Here is a 21,076-nt window from a genome sequence, read left to right on the forward strand (position 1 = left end):
TAGACGTTACCATCCTTTGAAGCTGCTTGGAGGAGTTTGATTAAATTCATAAAGCAAACTTTCTTGGGAGGGAAACATCGTTTGCAATGCAGACTAATTGCCCAAATGTAAAAAAAATAAAAAAAAATAAAAAGTTGAAAAGGGTCGAAAGGTTTCCTGAAATAACAAAGCGAGGAGGCACATAGTTAGAATTTTATTCTTTAGGGAAATTATCGCATTGATCTAGTGGATTATGTTTTCGGATGTCTTGTGATTTCTTTGGTTGGAAGCCAGCTTGCCTCCAGCACTGCTTCAAAACCCTTTAGATATATCAAGGCAACAAAAAAATAAGCCAGTATTTTAAAATTAAGAGAAAATGGGAATGGAGAAGGAAATCGTGGCTTGTGTTCAAACCGAGCCAGCTTTCAGCCTCAAAGGGACTGTTGGAGCAAGCTTCAAACATGTAAATAGTAGATTGTTTGCTTGTTTGTGTCAGAAGCATCACAATTAAAACAAGGCACCCTATATGACAAAAATTTAAAATTTAAAATGCAAGATGTAAAAAAGTGTACAGATTGTCTGTTACTACAGTAGGTGCAAAGGGGGCAGGGTGGCTCAGTGGTTAAAGATGCTGAGCTTGTCAACCAGAAAGGTGACAGCCAGTGTTGGAGACCCAAGTGCCTCCTGACGGGGTGAGCTCCCATAACTTACCCTAGTTCCTGCCTGCCAACAGTTCAAAAGCATGCAAATGTGAGTAGATACATAGGTACCACTTGGGTGGGAAGATAACAGTGTCATGTACCTCGACTTCATGAGTTGACTACATGAGCCCAGGAATGTATTAGAAATAGAGAATACTTCTCCCACTAGTATGAGACACGCCTGGAGAGGGAAACCTTTACATTTCTTTACTAGATGCAAATAAAGCCATGGAGACTAACAGCTATTGGGCTGGTGCAACCTCTGGAGACCATCTACTGGGTGATTGGTGGACTTCCTTGTGCAGTTGGTTGGCCACTGGGAGAACAGACTCTTGGACTACTTGGGCTGATCATGGAGGGCACTATTTACGTCCTTACGTTCTCAAGGAAAAACCGGAGTGAGCAAATGCAAAGGCTTTGTCAGCCTTCAAGATGATCCCTTCTACATCTTATGTACTGCTTTGCATTTTTCTTACTTTGCATCTTTCTTACTGCTCCATCTTTCGGCTGTCATTAGCAGGGGGGGGTGGAAGGGAAGAAAGCTGGAGGTGTTACATTCCTATGCTGTAAATGGGAAGGGGAGTATAAATTCCTCTACTTAAGTTTCTATTTCCTTGCCTAGTTTTTCTATCCCTTGCGCAGCTGCGAAGTTTTATCAAAATATGTCAAGGTCAACGGACAGAGGCCTCATCACCACCTGAAGATGCCCACATGATCATATTCAGAACTTTTAATTGGAAGAGTCATTTGGACTTTGGGGGGTGGGAACAATTCCATTCCTTTGTATATGTGATCTGCGCGCCAAATTCTTTAGATTCAGAATTCAACCTGTAGCTTCCACTTTGATTTCCAGTAAAAGGAAAACTTTGCTCTAACCTATGGAGTCTGAGTATTTCTTTCTTGGATTTTGAATGGAGCACACACTGACAGGCTTACATTTAGTGAATATGTCTCACCGCAGAACCTTCTGAAGATCCTGAAGATCCTGGAGGCAAACTAATACACTTCAGCGCTCCCCATCCTGCGTGAGCATCAGTCTATTGCTTTCTGTCCTTGAAAAATAGCAACATTTGGGAGGGGAAATAGGTCTTGTGAAATGCCAAAACAGCAAGTAGGGAAGGTAACCATAGAGATCCTTGCGTCAGTACCATCTTGAATTGATGCAATAATATTTGCACAGGCAAACATTATTTGGCAAACAAAGCACAGCAGGGGGAAAATAACTCTGAAGTTCTTGCGGACGATGCTTTAATGTATCAGAAAGTGCTGAAATGAACTCTTCCTCCCTGGCTGGAATGCGATGTGGGGGAATGTCCTCTCTTGGATCTGTCATCTATGGCCTCCACCAGACCTGCTTTTCCCCTCTATGGGTGCCTCACATTGGAATGCTTGATGTGGATGCAAGCCACATAAATTTGCCCAACCTAATGCCCCTGCTGCATTGGTAGGACTGATTTGATTGGATTTGTTGGCTGCCCCATCTCCTTTGCAGAGGAGACCAAGTGGCCAAGCTAGTAAGACCACAAAGAAAATCTGCTTCTAATCACAGTAAAGATTACAATTAAAAAGGTGGAGGAGGAGGATGTAGGAGGAGATAGGGGTCTTCTCTTAAGACATCAACCACCCCTGCAGGAAAAGCTTCCTTTGTCGTCATCGGAAGGCTTTGAAGAGTTCGAAAGCAGATAGGATCTATGGAAAGCTATGAGAACCAATTCTGGATGAGACCAGACGGAGAAGCTCACACCTGGCTCTGACGAAAGCTGTGAAGTATGGAATTCATTGAATGGACTGTGCATGGGTACACCAAGATCCAGAGACATTCTGAACCAATAGGGACATCCGGTGGCTTCTGCTCTTTGAGACTGTGGTGACATGCAGACAATAACACATATGCATACCTGTCCTTTGTGCCACGATCGGTTGTACACCTGAGGACCTCATAGTAGTGTGACAGAACACAATGTTGCTGGTTTCTGGGCAAGATCTGTTTATTCTACCTTCAAATTTCTTTTATTTAGAATTGGAAGGCAGGACAAAGACATCTCTTGAAAGGCGTTCTGTGGATGTTGATAGTTGTTCCAGATGGACCCTTCCTCACAATCTGTTAATACTGAAATCCAAGTGAGTGTAGCTCAGGGGTGGGTACCTACGGCCCCTTTCACGAACCTGTGGACTTCAGCTCCCAGAATTCCAAGGCTGGTTCAGGAATTCCTTGGGGTTAAAAGTCCAGAGATCTTAAAGGGGCCCTGTTTGCCCATCTGTGGTATATTGTAGCTGCTGAATCAAACTTCAGGAGGTAGGACATTCCATAGGGCAGGCACTGCAAACTGAAAAGGCCCACTTCTTAGCTCCCATCATCCTGAGCTAACCTGCTTGGTTTTTAAACAAATAGGAAAGAATACTGAGTCAAGACAGGTAGGATCTTTATGTAGCTTCCAAGCTTTTCTCACTGTGAATGTCTGAGAGTTTCGATTCCCATCCCAGTCACATGCTACCCAGTCAAAGTCCAGTCTTGCTGTCCTGTAATCATAGAAGCAGAGCCATGAAGTCACGGTACCAAGATTTGATTTTTAAAAAAAACCCTGCAGGGTTGTTGTTTGTTGGGAGTTTCTGTTATCTGTACTGTCCTTAAGCTCGTACTAAGCTTGTAAGAGATTTAGTATCACCTTGCTTGGTAGGCATCCTTTTCATGTTATGCTTTTAAACCTGTTTGTTTGAGCTAATAATGCAGCTTAACTTCCCTTTATTTACGGCCCTAACACTTGACAGGAGAGAAAGGAAAGGAGAGAGAGGGGCAGGGAGAGAGGAAGAAAGGCAGGGAGAGGGAGGGAGGAGAGAGAGAGGCAGGCAGGGAGAGGGAGAGAAAGAGAGGGAAGGAGAGAACTCCAGTTTGGCACACAGGGATAGATACTAGAATCAGAAACGGGAAGTTAAAGGAGTTTATTGATGAGTTTCCAACTTTTTCTACATTCCCCACAGACCACACTAGGGAATTCGCAGGTTAAATAAATCTGTGCATAGCGGGAAGAGAAATTATACGGGGTTTGGGGGTGGAAGTTGAAAAGAAAATTTACCAAAAAAAAAAAAAAAAAAGAAGAAGAAGGGGGGTTGGGAATACAACACAGGTTTATTGGAACGTCAAGAAATATTTAAAAAAAATTAATGCTGTGAGGATTAACACCAACTATACAGGCATTACAAAGACATGATGGTTGATGGAGTGATTCTTTTGGACACGTCAGTGCCCGGCGATTCCTTCCTCTTCCATTTCTCAAAACGTAATTCCTCCCTGAGGTGCGTAAACGCTGTACACAACGGCGACCAACGTTGTGGGTCCATTCTCTGTTCACTTCTCCAGATGCCTGCCTTTTTTTTTCCCCCCCTCAAGGCAGGACAATGGATCTGTTTTAAGTACAGTGCCTCAGCAAACTTCCTCAGGAAGACTCATCAGCCTTCCAAACCTGTAATGATTGTGAGTTACCCTGAATGGAGGAGGAGGAGGAGGAGGAGGGAGGGGCATACATTGACAAGAAAGATTGGCTTACATTAGGCAAGGCTAAAAGGAGAAGTTACGCTGGAAGGGAAGGGCTGAATCCTAATGTCAAAAGCTTCCAACTCTATAGCGGGACTGGATTCAGAAAGCAAGGCAAGTGTGCAATCCTAATCTGCTCAAATCCTGACCAAATAATTCCACTACAAAGATCCTAAAACGACAGAGCAACTTCCCGCCTCGTCTTTAGAGGCTCTAGATTTTGGGGGAACCAAGCCACACAGCAGCACAATTTGTACAGGTCACTGGCATCGAAGAATGTATTTTAAGTTTTCCATAATGTTTATGACGTTTGTTTTCTCTGGTGAGGGAGGGAGGGAGGAATCTTGCAACCCTGCAAGCCAGAATGACCCAAGAGCCACTAAATTATTTCTTTATACAATGTGGTTGGTACAAATACCCTGGAATATGCAAGCAGAGAATCAGAAATAAAACAATATTTCTCATGTATATTGAGAGCTTGTTATTAGACAATACAACAGCATTGGGATTGTTCATTAGATTAGGTTTCTTAAAAAAGGAAAAAAATTACATCTCAAATATCTGCAATAGATCCATTTTCCCATTTACGCTTTATATATCATATATTGTTATATTACCATTTCATCGCCCATTTAAAAGAATGGAAATTGAAATTCTACAGTAGTAATTAAGTCTTAAATGACCCAGGAACTCTGAATGTAAGATGAAGTCCTCTTCAAACAACAGGTGGTCAGTAGTTGATCCAAAACAATGGACTATTTTGGCCCTTTCTCCCCTAAACATCTGCTGGTCAGGGATGCAACCATTTCAACATCCTTTAAATCTGCATCTGCTCCAGATATTTGTATGTTGGGTTCTCATAGCCATGGTTCTGCATCTTGTTCAGATGCCTTTCCTCGGGACTTAACATTGGGTCAACCTTTATGGGAGAGAAAAAAGAAGAAGAAGCTATCAGCCAGACAAGAGATTATTTTGAGTAACAAAGAGTCTTTGTAGTGGTATCCATACAAGAAAATATTTCTAGCTCAGGGTTGAACTGTAGAGTCCTGAATGCTCTCTGGGCTTGGTGATTGTCTTGTAGACCAAGGGTCTTCAAACCTGGCAAGTTTAAGACTTGTGGACTTCAACTCCCAGAATTCCTGAGCTAATGTGACTAGAGGAGGAATTCTGGGAGTTGAAGTCCACAAGTCTTAAAGCTGTCAAGTTTGAAGACCCCTGTTGTAGACGTTTCATTACCCAACTAGGAATGGTGCTGTGGCCTAGAGGTGGAGCTCTCGCCTCGCAATCAGGAGGCTGTGAGTTTCATCCTAAGTAGAGGCCGATCTCTCTCTCTCTGGGCATACTGAGAATATATCTGCTGAACAAAACTCTGCACTGGCGACAGGAAAGGGCATCCGGCCAGTAAACGCTCAGCTCCATTCAGGTGTCCAGACTCTATCCCACAAGGGATTAAAGGGGCGTTAGAAGAAGTTGATGATGAGTGCTTCAACTAGTGCTTCAGAGCACTATCTTAGTTGTGTAATGAAGCATCTGCAAGGAAACAACCAAGCTATTTTTATAACAGCACCAGACCAACTCACAAGAGCTTTAGCATCCATAACCCAAAAGTACAACCCAAATGCTGGTTTACCTGCTTTTGCATACAGAGGCTAGACAAATGAAAGAAACGACTCATAGTAAGGACTGATCACATCAGGACTGACTCCTGTTGCTCAGAGTTCCCAAACAGGCTCCGTGCGCGTGCAAACCAAAATATGCTTAGGGGCTCCATTTTGAAAATCCATTTCCCAGTCCCAACTGTTTGAAAAGAGGTGCCTTAAATCATACAATTCTCCAGCAAGAGATTCTACTCGCTTTCTCCACCAGCCTGGCTCTGCTCTACCTCCGGGTTTCATGGGATGCGCCTCCAGGCCCTTCTCACCTCTACAATCCCGTGGCTGATGGCTCCGTACTGCCTCTTCCTCAGCATCACCAAGCTTATGACTATAACCGTAGCGATGGCCACGGCGATCACCAGAAGGCCGATGAGAGCGCTGCTGCTGAAGCTGAAGTCATCGCGCATAGAACGGTCCGTTTTCTACAGGAGGGAGAAAGAACGTTAAGAGGGAGAGGCGGAAGCATGGGCACCTACGTGGGGTATACACGCTTAAGTAGCCCTGTTTCAGTACTGCCACAAACACGTCATATTCCTGCTCTGACAAGAGTTTCATCACTCAATCCAGGTAGTCCTCAGCTTACGGCCACAATTGAGCCCCAAATTTACGTTGCTGAGTGAGTTTTGACCCATTTTACAACTTTTCTTGCCACATGGGTTACGTCCGTGGTGGCATGCCACAGGTGGCACGCAAAGCCATGTGTGTGCCGGCACGTGAGCTACAGGCAAACTTACCTCACTGCGCATGTGCGTGCCTCACAGCTGATTTTCAGCCGGTTCGAGGCCTTTTTCGGCCTCCCAAAGGCTTGAGGGAGGCTTCTGCAGGCTTCTACAAGGTTTGTAGGCCGAAAACTAGCCCCGTTCGTCACTTCCAGTATTTTTAGAAACGGGGCTAGTTTTCGCCTACAAAGCTTGTAGAAGCCTGCAGAAGCCTCCCTCAAGCCTTTGGGAGGCCAAAAAGGCCTTCAAACGGGCCGAAAATCATCTGTGAGGTGCAGTGCAGGTAAGGGGGTGGCGGGGGTGGGGGATTGAGCGCGCATGCATAGGGGACATGGGGGGCGCATTGCCTTCTGGGTTCTGGGACGCGAGTGCGAGCGTGCAAGCGCACGCACAATTTTTGGCACAGGAGCCCAAAAAAGGTTAGCCACCACTGGGTCAAGTGAATCGCTGTAGTTTAACAGATTGACAAAGAGTTGGAAGGGACCTTGTAGGTCATCTAGTCCACCCCCCTGGCCAAACAGGAGACCCTACACCATTTCTGACAGATGGGAGTCCAGTCTCTTCTTGAAAGCCTCCAGGGATGAAGCTCCCACAACTTCCGAGGGCAACTTCTGTTCCATGGGTTGATTGCTGTCACTGCACGGAAATTTCTCCTTATTTCCAGGTTGAATCTCTCCTTGGTCAGTTCTCACTGTCAGAAAATTCCTCCTTGTGTCTAGGTTGTTAAGATTAGTAACACGGCTGTTCAGTGAATCTGCTTTTCCCACTGACTTTGCTTGTCAGAAGATTGCCAAAGAGAACCACAGAGCCCTGCAACCGTCATAAATATGAATCAGTTGCCAAGCATCCGTATTTTGATCACGTGACCAGGGGGGGATGCCACAATGGTGTGAAAAATGGTCATAAGCCCCCCCCCTTTTTTTTACAGTGCCATTATCACTTGGAACGGTCACTAAATGAACTGTTGTAAGTCAAGGAGTTCTTGTACTTCTTTACAACATCCAATATCCTTCGGGAGAAAAAGGGGGACAACCCTCGAAACGACTCTAGCTGAACCTGTATTTTTCTTGCTTCAACCGTACACTTATGGAATGTAGAATGTTTTCCTCCAATGTGCCGGACATAACAACCATCAGGCTCCTGAGAACCAAGGCCAAATCAACATGTTGTCAACCCTGCAGTTGGCTGAACTTGGGCCATTTTCCCTTTTTGTAATTTCCTAGCGAGGTTCCCCTTCTCGTTGCTTCAGGGTTGACACAGCCTGGAGCGGAGGAGCCAGGGAGGAGGGGTGTAGAGATAGCTGGGGGTATTGTAGCCTAAATAAAATTCTTTCTCCTGGGAATCAAAGACGTTGGTGGAGGCGTTCAAATGGTGGGAGACTTGAGGTCAGTTAGCAACGGGATTGTATGCTGCCTGGACCATGTGACTGGAGGCTCGGGGAGGGGGGGGAGAGACAAATTTTGACTTTTAATTGGGTGAAAAAACCAGGGAGCACTTAAGAGCCAGGATCATATCCATTTCACATGCCCCAAATAAAATGTTCTTTTGAGGAATTTGCCAGCCTCCGAGTTCTTATTAGAATTAGAATTCTTTTATTGGCCAAGTGTGATTATTGGCCAAGGAATTTGTCTGGGTGCAAACGCCCTCAGTGTACATAAAATAAAAGATACATTCGTCAAGAGTCAAGAATCATCAGGTACAACACTTAATGATAGTCATAGGGTACAATGAGCAATCAAATCATACTAGGAAACAGTCAATATAAATCGTGAGGATACAATTAATTAATTATTAAATGGGATGTGTTACTTGGAACCCTGAAATGTATCTTAGCAACAGCAGGAGGGAGTGCTGAGAAGTTCACCGCTGGCCTGGTTGGCTAACGTGACCTGTGACACAAGGGGTAGGTGGGTGGAACAGTATCTTATTATTTAATTATACCAAAAACATGGGAATTATTCAGGGCTGGTTTCACCTTTGACTGTGCTGATAGGATGTACCTAATAAACAGGATTTTTGAGGAAGCCAAGGTCTCAAGGATCTTGAATTGGTTGGGAGCATTACTTTGAACCATGACATTAAACCAACACTGAATCGTTCTCGCGTTTTGGGTGTAATTAAAGAATAATGTCCATGACAAAGGATTTCACAAAGAGGTATATGTGGTTCCCTCTTAACACGGGGGGTGTAAAACTCAATTTCATTGAGGGTTGCGTCAAGGTTGTGTCTGACCTGGGGCGTGGCCGTGACATGGCCAGGGGGCGTGGCCAGCTCAATGTCACTCATCGAGGCTCTGTTTTTGGCCTCCTGCAGCCCCCTGCCAGCAAAAATGGAGCTCTGCTTTCACTGGCAGAGGGCTGCAGAAGGCTGTTGCGGCTGAAAACTGAGCCTGCTGGCAGAGGATTGTGAGAGGCCGTCGCAGCCGAAAACAGAGCCCCTCCCGAGCTCCATTTTCAATGCAGAGGCACCGCGGGCTGGGTTCTTCCCCGTTTTCAGGGCGGGCCAGATCTAAGCACCCGGTTCCAGCCCTGGGCCTTGAGTTTGACACCCCTGCTCTAACAGTAAATCTATGTTGACGGCAATAGACATACCGGAATGTCGTCCACCAGTCCACCAACTCGCTCAGGATTGAAAATCATTTCCTTCACATCGAGCGTCTCATCAATTACCTGAAAAAAAAATCATGAGAGAATTTTATGAGGCACTATCAACGGCAGGAGCCATAATACTTTGCATTTGTACTTAGTTCCGCCAGCGACTTCTACTTTGGCAAGTTATCTTTAAGCGAACATCTTCCTGATGTCTGCTTGACCATTCCATGCATTTAGCAAAATCCCGAAAAGCTTGGAAGGCTTGGCGGTTCAGGCACCAAGTTTCCCCTTGCAAATTTCCATGCGAAAAGGGCCGTACCACGTTCTCGTCCAGCTTGCTCTTGCTGTTGATCACTTTCTCTTCTGCTCCGATCAGCCCGTCCAGATCCACCAGGCCAGATCCTGCCCGGAAAGAAATTAGGCGCGATATAAATAGATAAATACGAGATCCAGCAAGAGCAAAATATATATATATATATATATATCGTTTGTCAGACTACGCGCCTACATGAATCGCCGGTTCCGTTTTCTTAATGCGCATGTCACAGAGATGCCAAATGTTACACTAGAAAAACGAAGAATGGACAATGGCGAGGGGATTGTTGAGCAGGTTACACGATGAAAATGAGAGGCTACCCAGAAGGTTCAAGGATACGTGTTGTTTCTTACTAGCTAGTTACACAGTCCAAATTGATTTTTCTGTCGAAGTTGTACTTTCTTCTCCCCTTTTACGACTCTCCCCCCTTAAGTAATTCAAGGTAGAGTCGGGGCGACTGGATGGAGCTGAGCATTTACTGGCCGGATGCCCTTCCTGACACCACGTGGAATTCGGAGCAGATAAGTTTTTTTCTTTGTGCCCAGGGAAAGAAAAAAATAAAGGTGAAAAAAAACCCAACCCCAAACCCCAAAACAAAGAACCCCCCCCCCCCCCCCCCAAAACCCCCCCCCCCCCGCCCCCCCCCAACCCAAACACACAAAAACAACCACCCACCCCCCCCCCCCGCCCCCCCCCCCCCCCCCGCCGCCCCCCCCCCCCCCCCCCGGGCGGCGCCCCCCCGAAAACCCCCCCCCCCCCCCCCCCCCCCCCCCCCCCCCCGGGCCCCCAAACACACCACCCCCCCCCCCCCCCCCCCCCCCCCCACCCCCCCCCCCCCCCCCCCCCCCCCCCCCCCCCCCCCCCCCCGGGCCCCCCCCCCCTGTCACTACCTAGGACTGAACTCTCAACCTTCCGAACAGAAGGCAACTAGCTTCACTGCTAGGCCACCAGGAAACAGACAGTCCTCCCTGTATGACCAGCCACTTAATAACAGGACAGCCAGTCCCTTAGCAATTGTTTGAAGTTACAAAGGATCCCTCAAAATATATTTACGTCCTGATTTTGAAGTTCCAACCACTGCAATTCTCCTGGTCATATGAAATGCATTTTAGGCAACAGGCTCGCCTCTACAGCCACCCCACAATCATATGAGCATGATTTTTGAAGTTTTTGCCTGTTTCTGGCATTTACTTCTGGTCTCTGGCAAAAAAAAAAACACCCATTGGATAAAACGCATTTGCTTAACGACTGCTGTATTCGCTTAACAACCGCCACGTTTGCTTAATGATCCAAGCAAAAAAGATTGTAAAATCAGTCACGGTCTTGTGATAATTACCAAGCGCAAAAGATTAAGTCCACATGTGAAGGCTGAATGAAACGGATTTATTGCTAATGCTATGCACAGGAATAGCCTCAACTAAAGGGTTTAGTACCTGCTTGGATTTTGATAAGGACCAATGGAATTCAAGAGAAATTGGGCTTAGTTCACTTGTGGCTATGTAGGGATTCTACGCTGACCCCTCTTTTGACCCTGCCCTCAAGGTTCTGCCACTCCTTCTCCTACAGTGATCCACTTAATGACCGCAACAACTTAATTCCAGGCTCAACTGAGGTCTTAAGTCAAGGACCACCTGCCCAATCCTTTGACGTTGCCCTTTGCTGTATTCACGGCAGTACCAGCCCTTGAGGCACCTTCCATATCAGCCTATCTGAAGGACAAGCCTGGAAGCCATTCTAAAAATGCTGCTTGCTGGAAAAGTTTAATTTGTTTCTGAATAAAATCCTGAATCGGTTTCACAGGAAGAGAGAATGAAGTTCCAGATATCAGTCAATTGTGCACCACTGAAGCTCTACCTGTGATTACGGAGGAGCCAAACCTCCACAATTAATTCAAATTAATGGCAGAAGAAGAAGAAGTCATCCCAGATTTTTGCAGTCCTGAATATCAAAGTCTTGCTCCATCTGTGTGTGTGTCTGTGTCTATGTGTTTTTTCTCCAGGCAATTTCAGGAGTCAACACAGACTGAAGGCATCAATCAATCAGTATCTATTAGACATAATGCTGTCTTTGGGAGTGTTTCCCCTCCCCCATTCTTTTTAATTATTTTAAAGTGCCAAGGCAGTCTCAAGGACATCTGCGTTTACTGCTTATCCCTTTAAAATCTCTCTGAAGTTTCTAAAAAAAAACACTCCTTCGGATTCCAAACATATTCGGAATTGCCCAGCTTGCTTTCCAAGGCTGCAATAAACCACATTCCCCCTCCTCAAAGTCAAATGATTCCCAGCTTCCAAAAAAAAAAAAAAAGAAAATACCTAGGCCATCAACCAACAATCAACCCTCAGCATTCAGCTTTATCTGCTTGTTGCAAAGACTCTAAATGGGTACCATTAGACCGGCTTACCAGCCTTAATTGGACTGGTGCTCAGAGGGAAAGCTCTTAGAAACCAAGCAGGCCAACAAAGAAATAGCAATAAGCGATAAAGAAATCAGAGGGGGGTGGAAAAAAACCAAAGAAGAAACATGCTGCAGCTCTACCGTTTTAGCTAAAGCAAACTAGGAAATATCCTTTTTGCTGTTATCAGCCAGTTGGATGGAATTACTTCTAGTTTTTACAACAGAGAAATAGGCAGAGGAGGAGAACACTGCGTTTGTCTTAATAATTTGGCATTTTCTAATTAATCCCGAAGCAAATAACGAGCCAACTGATGTTGCTTTTTAATCTTATAGATTTCCCTGGGTTCCACAAGTTAACAATTTACACATTTTACATCCTTGTGGCTGTTAGAATCAAAACGACTATACAACCATGTTTGGCAGATTCTCCCATGAAAGTCAACTCAATAATTTCTGACTGGAAACACAAATCCTGTTTAGAAGAATCAACTTCTCCCTTAGCTATGTTGTTGTACCTTTTGTTATGAAAATATCCACCTGATTCCAACAGAATCCAGTAAAATCAAGAACAAGAGAAAGTAAGAAAGCATGGCCACTTACAGCACCATCAAGAATCGGAGACTGCAGGTCGGTATTTTTGTACCTATTGTGTTCACTACAATTGTGCTAATACTAGTTGTACTAACCATTATTTCATTCGCTATTTGGGAATCATATAATCCATGCAAAACAATGGGTGGGGGAAGCCCGACACACATCTAATTCCAGAGATCCCTTCATAGGCTGTGGGTTGTTTTTTTTTAATCTACATTACAAGTAACAAGTGAACTTCCTGAAGAGCTTTTTAATGGTAGAATATTAATCATGCTCTCTGACAGGTTGAAAATCATGAAATCCAGCACCATTCTTTCAATAACATCTAATGCAGAGGTTATCAAACTCAAGGCCCACGGGCCGGATCCAGACCACGGGGTGCTTAGATCTGGTGTCAAGTCAAAAAGATCTCTCTGGTCTTTTAGAGTTGACAGCAGAAAGGGAGTGCGGGAAGTAGTGCATTCCTTAAATGCTTCATAGATAATGGCTAGGAGGAAGAAGCTTCTGGCACGCAAGATTATCACTGGAGAGCATGACTGATGACTTTTGGCTACGGATGTGTCCCAGTGGAGAGTATACATCCAGGAGGTGGGGGGGAAGACCAGGGTCAAGGGTGAAATGAATGGTGTGTCTGAGAGTCGGCTGCACCCAGGTAGCACCGGCATGTTCACTCCTAATAAATCTTGTTTCCTTTTAACTCTGAGAGATGCCGCTAGAGCAGGGGTGTCCAACCTTGGCAACTTTAAGACTTGTGGACTTCAACTCCCAGAATTCCTCAGCCAGCTTTGCTGGCTGAGGAATTCTGGGAGTTGAAGTCCACAAGTCTTAAAGTTGCCAAGGTTGGACACCCCTGGGCTAGAGACTTATGATTCGAATGGATGGATGCTGGAGCCCTGACAGTCATCTGACTCTGAGACACATCATTCATTTCATCCTTGACCCTGGTCTTCCCCCACCCCTTGGATGCATATTCTCCAATGGAAACAGCGAAGGACCAGCCCGCGGTGCCTCTGCCGCCAAAAAGCAGAGCTCAGGCTGGGGGGCTCATGAAGCCCTCGTGGGCTCAGTTTTCGCTGGCAGAGAACCAGCTGAGATGGCAGGAGGCCATCTCAGCCGAAAACAGAGCTGGTGAGGGCTGCATGTGCCCCCCACCCCAAGCTCAGTTTTTACTGGCAGAGGGTTGCAGGAGGCCGTTGCAGACATCATACTGACCACGGATACCATGGCCACTCCCAGCCCGGCCACCTCGAGGTCAAATACAACCCAAATGTGGCCCTCAATGAAATCAAGTTTGACACCCCTGATCTAATGCTTTTTTTAAAGTACGGTTTTTTATTAAATTTCCAAAACATGAATAAAAAATAAACAAGCAAAGGAAAAACAAAGGTAGAAAAGAGACAAAAAGCAAAACAGAAGTGCAAAGGGGGGGGGGGAGGAAAGATAAAAGTGTAAAGAAGAAAAAAAAAAGCAAAGGAAGAAAATCAAAAAGAATGGCTTCCTATTCTCTTTGCTAGAGAGAATATCTGGGATATAGATTAAAAAAAAAACATCCAATTCTTATTCTAAAATAGTCAAGAATCTACATTACTTCTATAATTCCATATGATAATGTCTAATGCTTCTCACATATTTGCTCATTCCAAGTTAGTTTATATAGATTTATTTCTAAGGAAGGTCGTTATGCTCAGGCTTACCGATTTCCCCCCGCTTCAGAAGTAGTTCTTAATATCAACCCTGTTTAAATCCTCCTTATAAACACCATTCTAACAAAGTTTACCCCATGGCAAAGAAGAGAGGGAAAATGCTGCTGTAATAAAATCAGCATTTTAATCTTGGAACTGCACGTATCTGCTCGAAGCCAATTCAGCCGGCATCTATCACCTGATCTCAAATAGCTGCTTCAAAACTTCAGAAGGCTTTAATCATTACTTATATATCATCAGCCTAATGACATTTATCGTGGTCATATAATGTGTGATCACTAATAGTTCAGGGGCCACCAAATTGACTCCTGCGGCAACAGGGACAGCTAAGGCAACCTTGGCTATATAAGCGGGAGGGAGGGAGGGAAGTGAAGCTGAAGTTATGAAACATAAAATTAAAAGGGATTAAAATCCACTCAAAAGGGGGAAGGGAATGATAGAGAGTGCATTTAAAAGGGATCAGGGTGGAACCAACCTTTTTTCACTGGATGGTACAAATCCGGCTGAGAATCTATAGCAGGAGGGAAAAACAAGAACAAAAACAAAAGAAATAGCAGAGAGAGAAAGGAGATTAGGAGGGGAGAAAAGAAAAAAAAAAGGCTTGTGTACGATTTCTGATTTAGATACTGGAGAACGTTTACATCAGAGATTAAATGCAGCTTCAGACTTCCTTTCTGCCATCCCCATTTATGAACCCCAGGAAACTAGGAAAATGTATTTATTATAATAGGCTTACAACACCATCAGCAGACAAAAACTGAATTCCCACCATGTGTTTTAGGGTGCCAGCTAGACAAAGTACAAATACAGATCCTTGTAGAATAGTGACTTGCATGAAATTCAAGCCAGAATGCTAAACTCATATCATCTCAGTCACCAAGTGGTCCTTCATCAGAAATTACTCTGAAAAGCTCTGGCAAAAAAGGCTTGTTCAGAGGCAAAGTTGAGACCAAGTTCATTCTGTTTAAGTAAGCTTGGCTCTGATTGGTTCAGGCCAGATACAGACAGTACAGCGCTGTACTTTTGACGTACCTTCACTTTTGGGAGAGGCTGGGAAAGTTTTCACCTGGAATGGGCGGAAAGGTTTACCATCGAAGAGCGGAGATTCTTCGCTTTCTTCGGAGCTCACGTGGACATCCACCGGGGATTCAGAAATGGAAGAAGTAAACTGGTCCATGTCGGTTCGCTGTTCTTGAAGGAGCTCATCTGTAAGAGAGAATCAAGGGGAACATCTTGGTAGTGCCAGATAACTACAGAATCATGGCGTTGGAAGGAACCTTTGAGGTCTAATCAAACCTCTGTACAGAACAGGAATCACCATACTGTCACAGATATTTACTTAGTTTTAGTTTTAAATTTAGAGGCTGACTTCAGAAGACTCCAGATGGGTTTCAATTAAATAGTGTTAAATAAATTTAAATGGATTTAAATAAAATCTCCAGTAACAGGAGCACCCACAACTCCAGGAAAAATTCATAGATCCTTCTTTCCTTTCCTTTCCTTTCCTTTCCTTTCCTTTCCTTTCCTTTCCTTTCCTTTCCTTTCCTTTTTCCCTTCCCTTCCCTTCCCTTCCTTCCCTTCCTTCCCTTCCTTTCCTTCCTTCCCTTCCTTCCTTCCCTTCCTTCCTTCCTTTCCTTTCCTTTCCTTTCCTTTCCTTTCCTTCCTTTCCTTCCTTCCCATTGAATACCTTTCTTTTTAAGATGTTGCTTCTAAGAAATTTAATTCAACTTCTTGCATTTGTTATCCTTTCCAATCGATTAAGAATATTACTTTTCTTTCACTAAAAACAAACAGGCAAAAGGCTTGACAGGGCTGGGGAAGTGAACAAGACCTCAAGAGCAAACCCCAACCTCAACTAATCTAATAAAAAGGATTTCGTCAAGAGGAGAATGGAAGTAAAAAAAAAAAAAAAACACCGATAGAAGAGAATGTTTCTAGGTCAGGGTAGAACCGTGGAGTTCTTGGTGCTCTCTGAGCTGGGTTTTCTTGCAGGTATTTCATTACCCAACTAGATAACTGTAAGGACCAACCAATAAAGATGAATGACGATAAGGGTGAACTTTTGAAAACTGGGTATTTCAAAAGGAAGGAAGCAAGTCAACATTCAAAGCAGGGTCTGATATCCTTCCAGGCATGCACCTCAGGTAAAGTGAGTTAGGACCCCTCCCCTTAGTCCAATATGGATTTCACCAATACGCAGGAACAATCATGTTATTTTCCCCTCGCCTCCGAGAATGTAGCTAAGAAGAGATTCCCAGGATCTGACAGTAACATCATCAATGCTAGAAGGGAGTGGGGTTTGCGCTTTGTTTATCTTGCTTTGTCGGCGTTGGTGGAGTGTTCTTGATAGGTCCCTGATTTAGGCTGTTTATTTACTGTTAGCTTGATTGTTTGGGGTTGGTAGTTCCAGATTCCAGGAAACAAAAACCCCATCAAGAAACCAGCACTCCATAGGTCAAAAACACTTACCAATCTCACTCTGGATTTCTTCAGCCACGTATGGTACTTTGTAGAGCAGGGACAAACTTTGATTCATCCTCTCCTCTATTACACGGAGGTGTGTCATCACCTTTCAACAGAGGGCAAAGTTCAAATAATGTGTGCCTCTGCACTATTTAGATTAAAACAGTATACAAAGTGTGTAAAGGCCCCATTTATAGGCTGTATGGCAACAGTTTTACTTGGTGACAGCATATACATATTCTGTAATGTTTTAATTCTTTTATGGTTTAATGTTTTTATGATGTTCGCCACCCAAAGTCATTGATTGAGATGGGTAGCCATAGAAATTAAATCAACCAATCAGTCATGGTTTTAGTGTTTTAGGACCCATGTTATAAACAATATTTATACAAAAACACAATTCTCCCATAGATAATTCTATCATACAGCTTTTATGTCAATAAATCTGAATCATACTAAAGTTCATGGTCAATTTTTAAGCCAACAAAGGTAAGATTCAACTTGATTTGTTGCAGTGGGTCTCCAGTTTAGTATGTGTTCTTATTATTTCGTCAGCTCTGAAGATATTGTGTTTTAGTTTTCATTCATTGATGTTTATCCACCATAAGGTATATAATGTATATGTGTGTGTGTGTGGGGGGGGGGGCAAAGACTAGGTATAGTAGACACATTACTGAGATTAGTTTTCTGCTTACAACAACTTCCCTTTTTTAAGAATTGAAGACTTGGTTCTAGAGCAGGGGTCTCCAACCGTGGCAACTTTAAGACTTGTGGATTTCAACTCCCAGAATTCGCTGGCTGAGGAATTCTGGGAGTTGGAAGTCCACAAGTCTTAAAAGTTGCCAAGATTGGAGACCCTTGTTCTAGAGATAGCAATGATACACAGGTTTATGTGGGGGAGGGAAGCCAAACCTTTTCTCTTTTTTAAGATGTTATCCTGAAATATTTTGCTTGCCCAGTTGAGATCTGGGCTTTAACAGTAGATATCTTCCAGACTAAGTGATAATTATTCTTTCAGAGAGAAAGGAAACATTCTAAAAATATGCTTTTGTCTCCAACCACTGATCTGGGAACTGTGCTCAAGCTTTGATTACATGGGGAGTAGCGTTTAAGTTCACCACATAATAGGAGGACAAAAAAAGCAAAGTGGTGTTTTCAAGGAATATTCAGGCCACAGGAAGTAACAGCCTATTTAAAAAAGCAGCGCTGGCTTTTCCTTTTTTTCTTTTCTGAGAAATTTGCTGGGATGTAGGCCTTAGGTGTGGTTTCCTAACCACACAAACCAGATTCCTGTTTTCTCCTGAGCCACATACCTCAAGGCCTTCCAATCTTAAATTTATTATCACTCTATATCTGGCCAGCAGACGGTGCTACACATTCACATAACATATAGACTTGATGATAGTGAAGGCGGTAGCAGTATGGGTAGCCATTCATTTAGGGACAACAATACTGCAAAAAGTGACCTTACAAGCAGATCCTAAAGCTTATGACCACCGCTTAACGGCTGCAAAATTCACTTAACAAATGCAGCAATTCACTTAACAGCAGTGGCCGAAAAAATAAGTTGAAAAATTGGACACGACTCACTTACTGCCTTGCGAGAGGCCAGAGTGCAGGTTTACTGCCTCAGATCCGAATTCTAAGCTTACAGTTCGTAATGACATCTCAGTCGTTTTAAAACGTGCACATTTAAGAAGTAAAAAGGGAACTGCAACATGGGTGTTCTAGAAAAAGGCTTGTCCCTTCCTTGGACAGCAAATATTCTGAGGTTGTTAAAGAGGTTATCTGAATTTTTATGGTTTACTTTTAACAAGCTTTTCGTCTCTTTTATCAAGGTGGGGTTGGGGGACACTGAATGAAACGGAGAGTTTACTGGCCGGATGCCCTTCCTGACACCTAGGCCGGGTTCACAGCAGATATTTTCTGTATGCGCCCTGATAAGAGAAACGTCTACCTAGTTGCCTAGGATTGAACTCTCAACCTTCCGGGTGGGAGGTCTTCACCTCTAGGCCACCTCGAAAGATAATATCTGAAATATTCCCAATATTTTTGCTTAATTCACACAAACCAAACTGGGACAGACATGGTGAACCTAGGCAAGGTTAAAATGCGTCCGAGGAATTTTTTTTTTTTGTATACCTGTGATTTCATCTGAGCAGCCTTTTCTGGATCCACAGCCAAAACATGCTGGTAGTGATGGATTGTGTGGAGCCTGTCTTTGTTCTCAGCACGGATGTACCGTTTCAAGGCTTGGAGGATGCGGTGGGGCTGCAAAAGGCAAACCAGAGCGGTGAGCCGGATCATTTCCCCCGCAAACCCATCTTTGCGAGACTGATGATCATTCCACCCTCTGTCACAAGGTAGGATTCAGCCGGTTCTGACCAGTTCTGGAGAACCGGTAGCGGAAATTTTGAGTAGTTCAGAGAACCGGCAAATACCACCTCTGATTGGCCCCGCCCCCATCTCTTCTCTGCCTCCCAAGTCCCAGCTGATTGGCTGGGTCTCCTGTGGTTGCCCTGCACAGGAGAACGGAGCTGGAAAGCAGGCTAGTGAGATGGGGAGGGAATGGAGATTTTATACACTGCTCAAAAAAAATAAAAGGGTACTCAAAAATAAGATATCCTAGATCTGAATGAATGAAATATTCTTATGAAATGCTTTGTTCATTACATAGTTGAATGTGCTGACAACAAAATCACACAAAAATGATCAATGGAAATCAGATGTAGCAACCCATGGAGGTCTGGATTTGGAGTTACACTCAAAATTAAAGTGGAAAAAAACACTACAGGCTGATCCAACTTTGATGTAATGTCCTTAAAACAAGTCAAAATGAGGCTCAGTAGTGTGTGTGGCCTCCACATGCCTGTATGACCTCCCAACAACGCCTGGGCATGCTCCTGATGAGGTGGCGGATGGCCTCCTGAGGGATCTCCTCCCACACCTGGACTAACGCATCCCCCAACTCCTGGACAGTCTGTGGTGCAACGTGGCGTTGGTGGATGGAGCGAGACATGATGCCCCAGATGTGCTCAACTGGATTCAGGTCTGGGGAACGGGCGGGCCAGTCCATAGCATCAATGCCTTCAGCTTGCAGGAACTGCTGACACACTCCAGCCACATGAGGTCTACCATTGTCGTGCATTAGGAGGAACCCAGGGCCAACCACACCAGCATATGGTCTCACAAGGGGTCTGAGGATCTCATCTTGGTACCTAATGGCAGTCAGGCTACCTCTGTCGAGCACATGGAGGGCTGTGCGGCCCCCTAAAAAAATGCCACCCCATACCATTACTGACCCACTGCCAAACTGGTCATGCTGGAGGATGTTGCAGGCAGAAGAATGTTCTCCACGGCGTCTCCAGACCCTGTCACGCCTGCCATATGTGCTCAGTGTGAACCTGCTTTCATCTGGGAAGAGCACAGGGCACCAATGGCGAATTTGCCAATTTTGGTGTTCTCTGGCAAATGCCAAACATCCTGCACGGTGTTGGGCTGTAAGCACAACCCCCACCTGTGGACGTCAGACCCTCATACCAACCTCATGGAGTCTGTTTCTGACCGTTTGAGCAGCCACATGCACATTTGTGGCCCACTGGAGGTCATTTTGCAGGGCTCTGGCAGTGCTCCTCCTGTCCCTCCTTGCACAAAGGTGGAGGGAGCGGTCCTGATGCTGGGTTGTTGCCCTCCTATGGCCTCCTCCACGTCTCCTGATGTACTGGCCTGTCTCCTGGTAGCGCCTCCATGCTCTGGACACTACGCTGAGAGACACAGCAAACCTTCTTGCCACAGCTCGCATTGATGTTCCATCCTGGATGAGCTGCACTACCTGAGCCACTTGTGTGGGTTGTAGACTCCGTCTCACGCTACCACTAGAGTGACAGCACCACCAGCATTCAAAAGTGACCAAACCATCAGCCAGAAAGCATAGGGACTGAGAAGTGGTCTGTGGTCACCCCCTGCAGAACCACTCCTTTATTGGGGATATCTTGCTAACTGCCTCTGCTTTCCACCTGTTGTCTATTCCATTTGTACAACAGCATGTGAAATTGATTGTCAATCAGTGTTGCTACTTAAGTGGACAGTTTGATTTCACAGAAGTGTGATTGACTTGGAGTTACATTGTGTTGTTTAAGTGTTCCCTTTATTTTTTGGAGCAGTGTAGCATTCTTCCCCTGGAACAGGGAGAGAATGGGATTTTACAGTATCCTTCCCCTGCCACGCCCACCAAGCCACGCCCACAGAACCAGTAGTAAAAAAAAAATTGAATCCCACCACTGCTCTGTCAGACCTAGAACCATTTTGGAAATCTCCAGGGCTGCCAGAGCAAAGCCGGTTGCTGCTGTGGGGAACGTAAGGGGGGAGATAAGAGATAACTTGGGGGGGTGGGGATTGTAGCCAAAATAACTTTCTCTCTCGTGGAAGC

At 44.7% G+C, this 21,076-nt stretch overlaps 1 protein-coding gene across 4 annotated transcripts in view; it reads right to left on the minus strand.

Moving 5' to 3' along the window:
* Positions 1-3,836: 3,836 nt before the first annotated feature.
* APLP2 (amyloid beta precursor like protein 2) overlaps positions 3,837-21,076 on the minus strand; it is a 65,740-nt gene continuing 48,500 nt past the window's right edge. For 2 of the 4 annotated variants that reach the window (XM_026678619.2, XM_026678617.2), the window contains 8 exons: positions 18,790-18,918; positions 16,654-16,753; positions 15,217-15,390; positions 14,660-14,695; positions 9,497-9,579; positions 9,178-9,255; positions 6,134-6,289; positions 3,837-5,131 (listed from right to left, as the gene is read on the minus strand). In XM_026678619.2, coding sequence (XP_026534404.1) covers positions 5,030-5,131; positions 6,134-6,289; positions 9,178-9,255; positions 9,497-9,579; positions 14,660-14,695; positions 15,217-15,390; positions 16,654-16,753; positions 18,790-18,918 — 858 coding nt within the window. In that variant the 3' untranslated portion in view covers positions 3,837-5,029. The remainder of the gene's footprint in view (positions 5,132-6,133; positions 6,290-9,177; positions 9,256-9,496; positions 9,580-14,659; positions 14,696-15,216; positions 15,391-16,653; positions 16,754-18,789; positions 18,919-21,076) is intronic. The other 2 variants (XM_026678620.2, XM_026678618.2) reach the window with 1 other exon arrangement.

The sequence above is a fragment of the Notechis scutatus genome, chromosome 7 (genome assembly GCF_049901735.1).
Source record: "Notechis scutatus isolate UNSWTSFEM ecotype Mainland chromosome 7, rNotScu1.2, whole genome shotgun sequence".
NCBI classification, from domain to species: Eukaryota; Metazoa; Chordata; class Lepidosauria; order Squamata; family Elapidae; genus Notechis; species Notechis scutatus.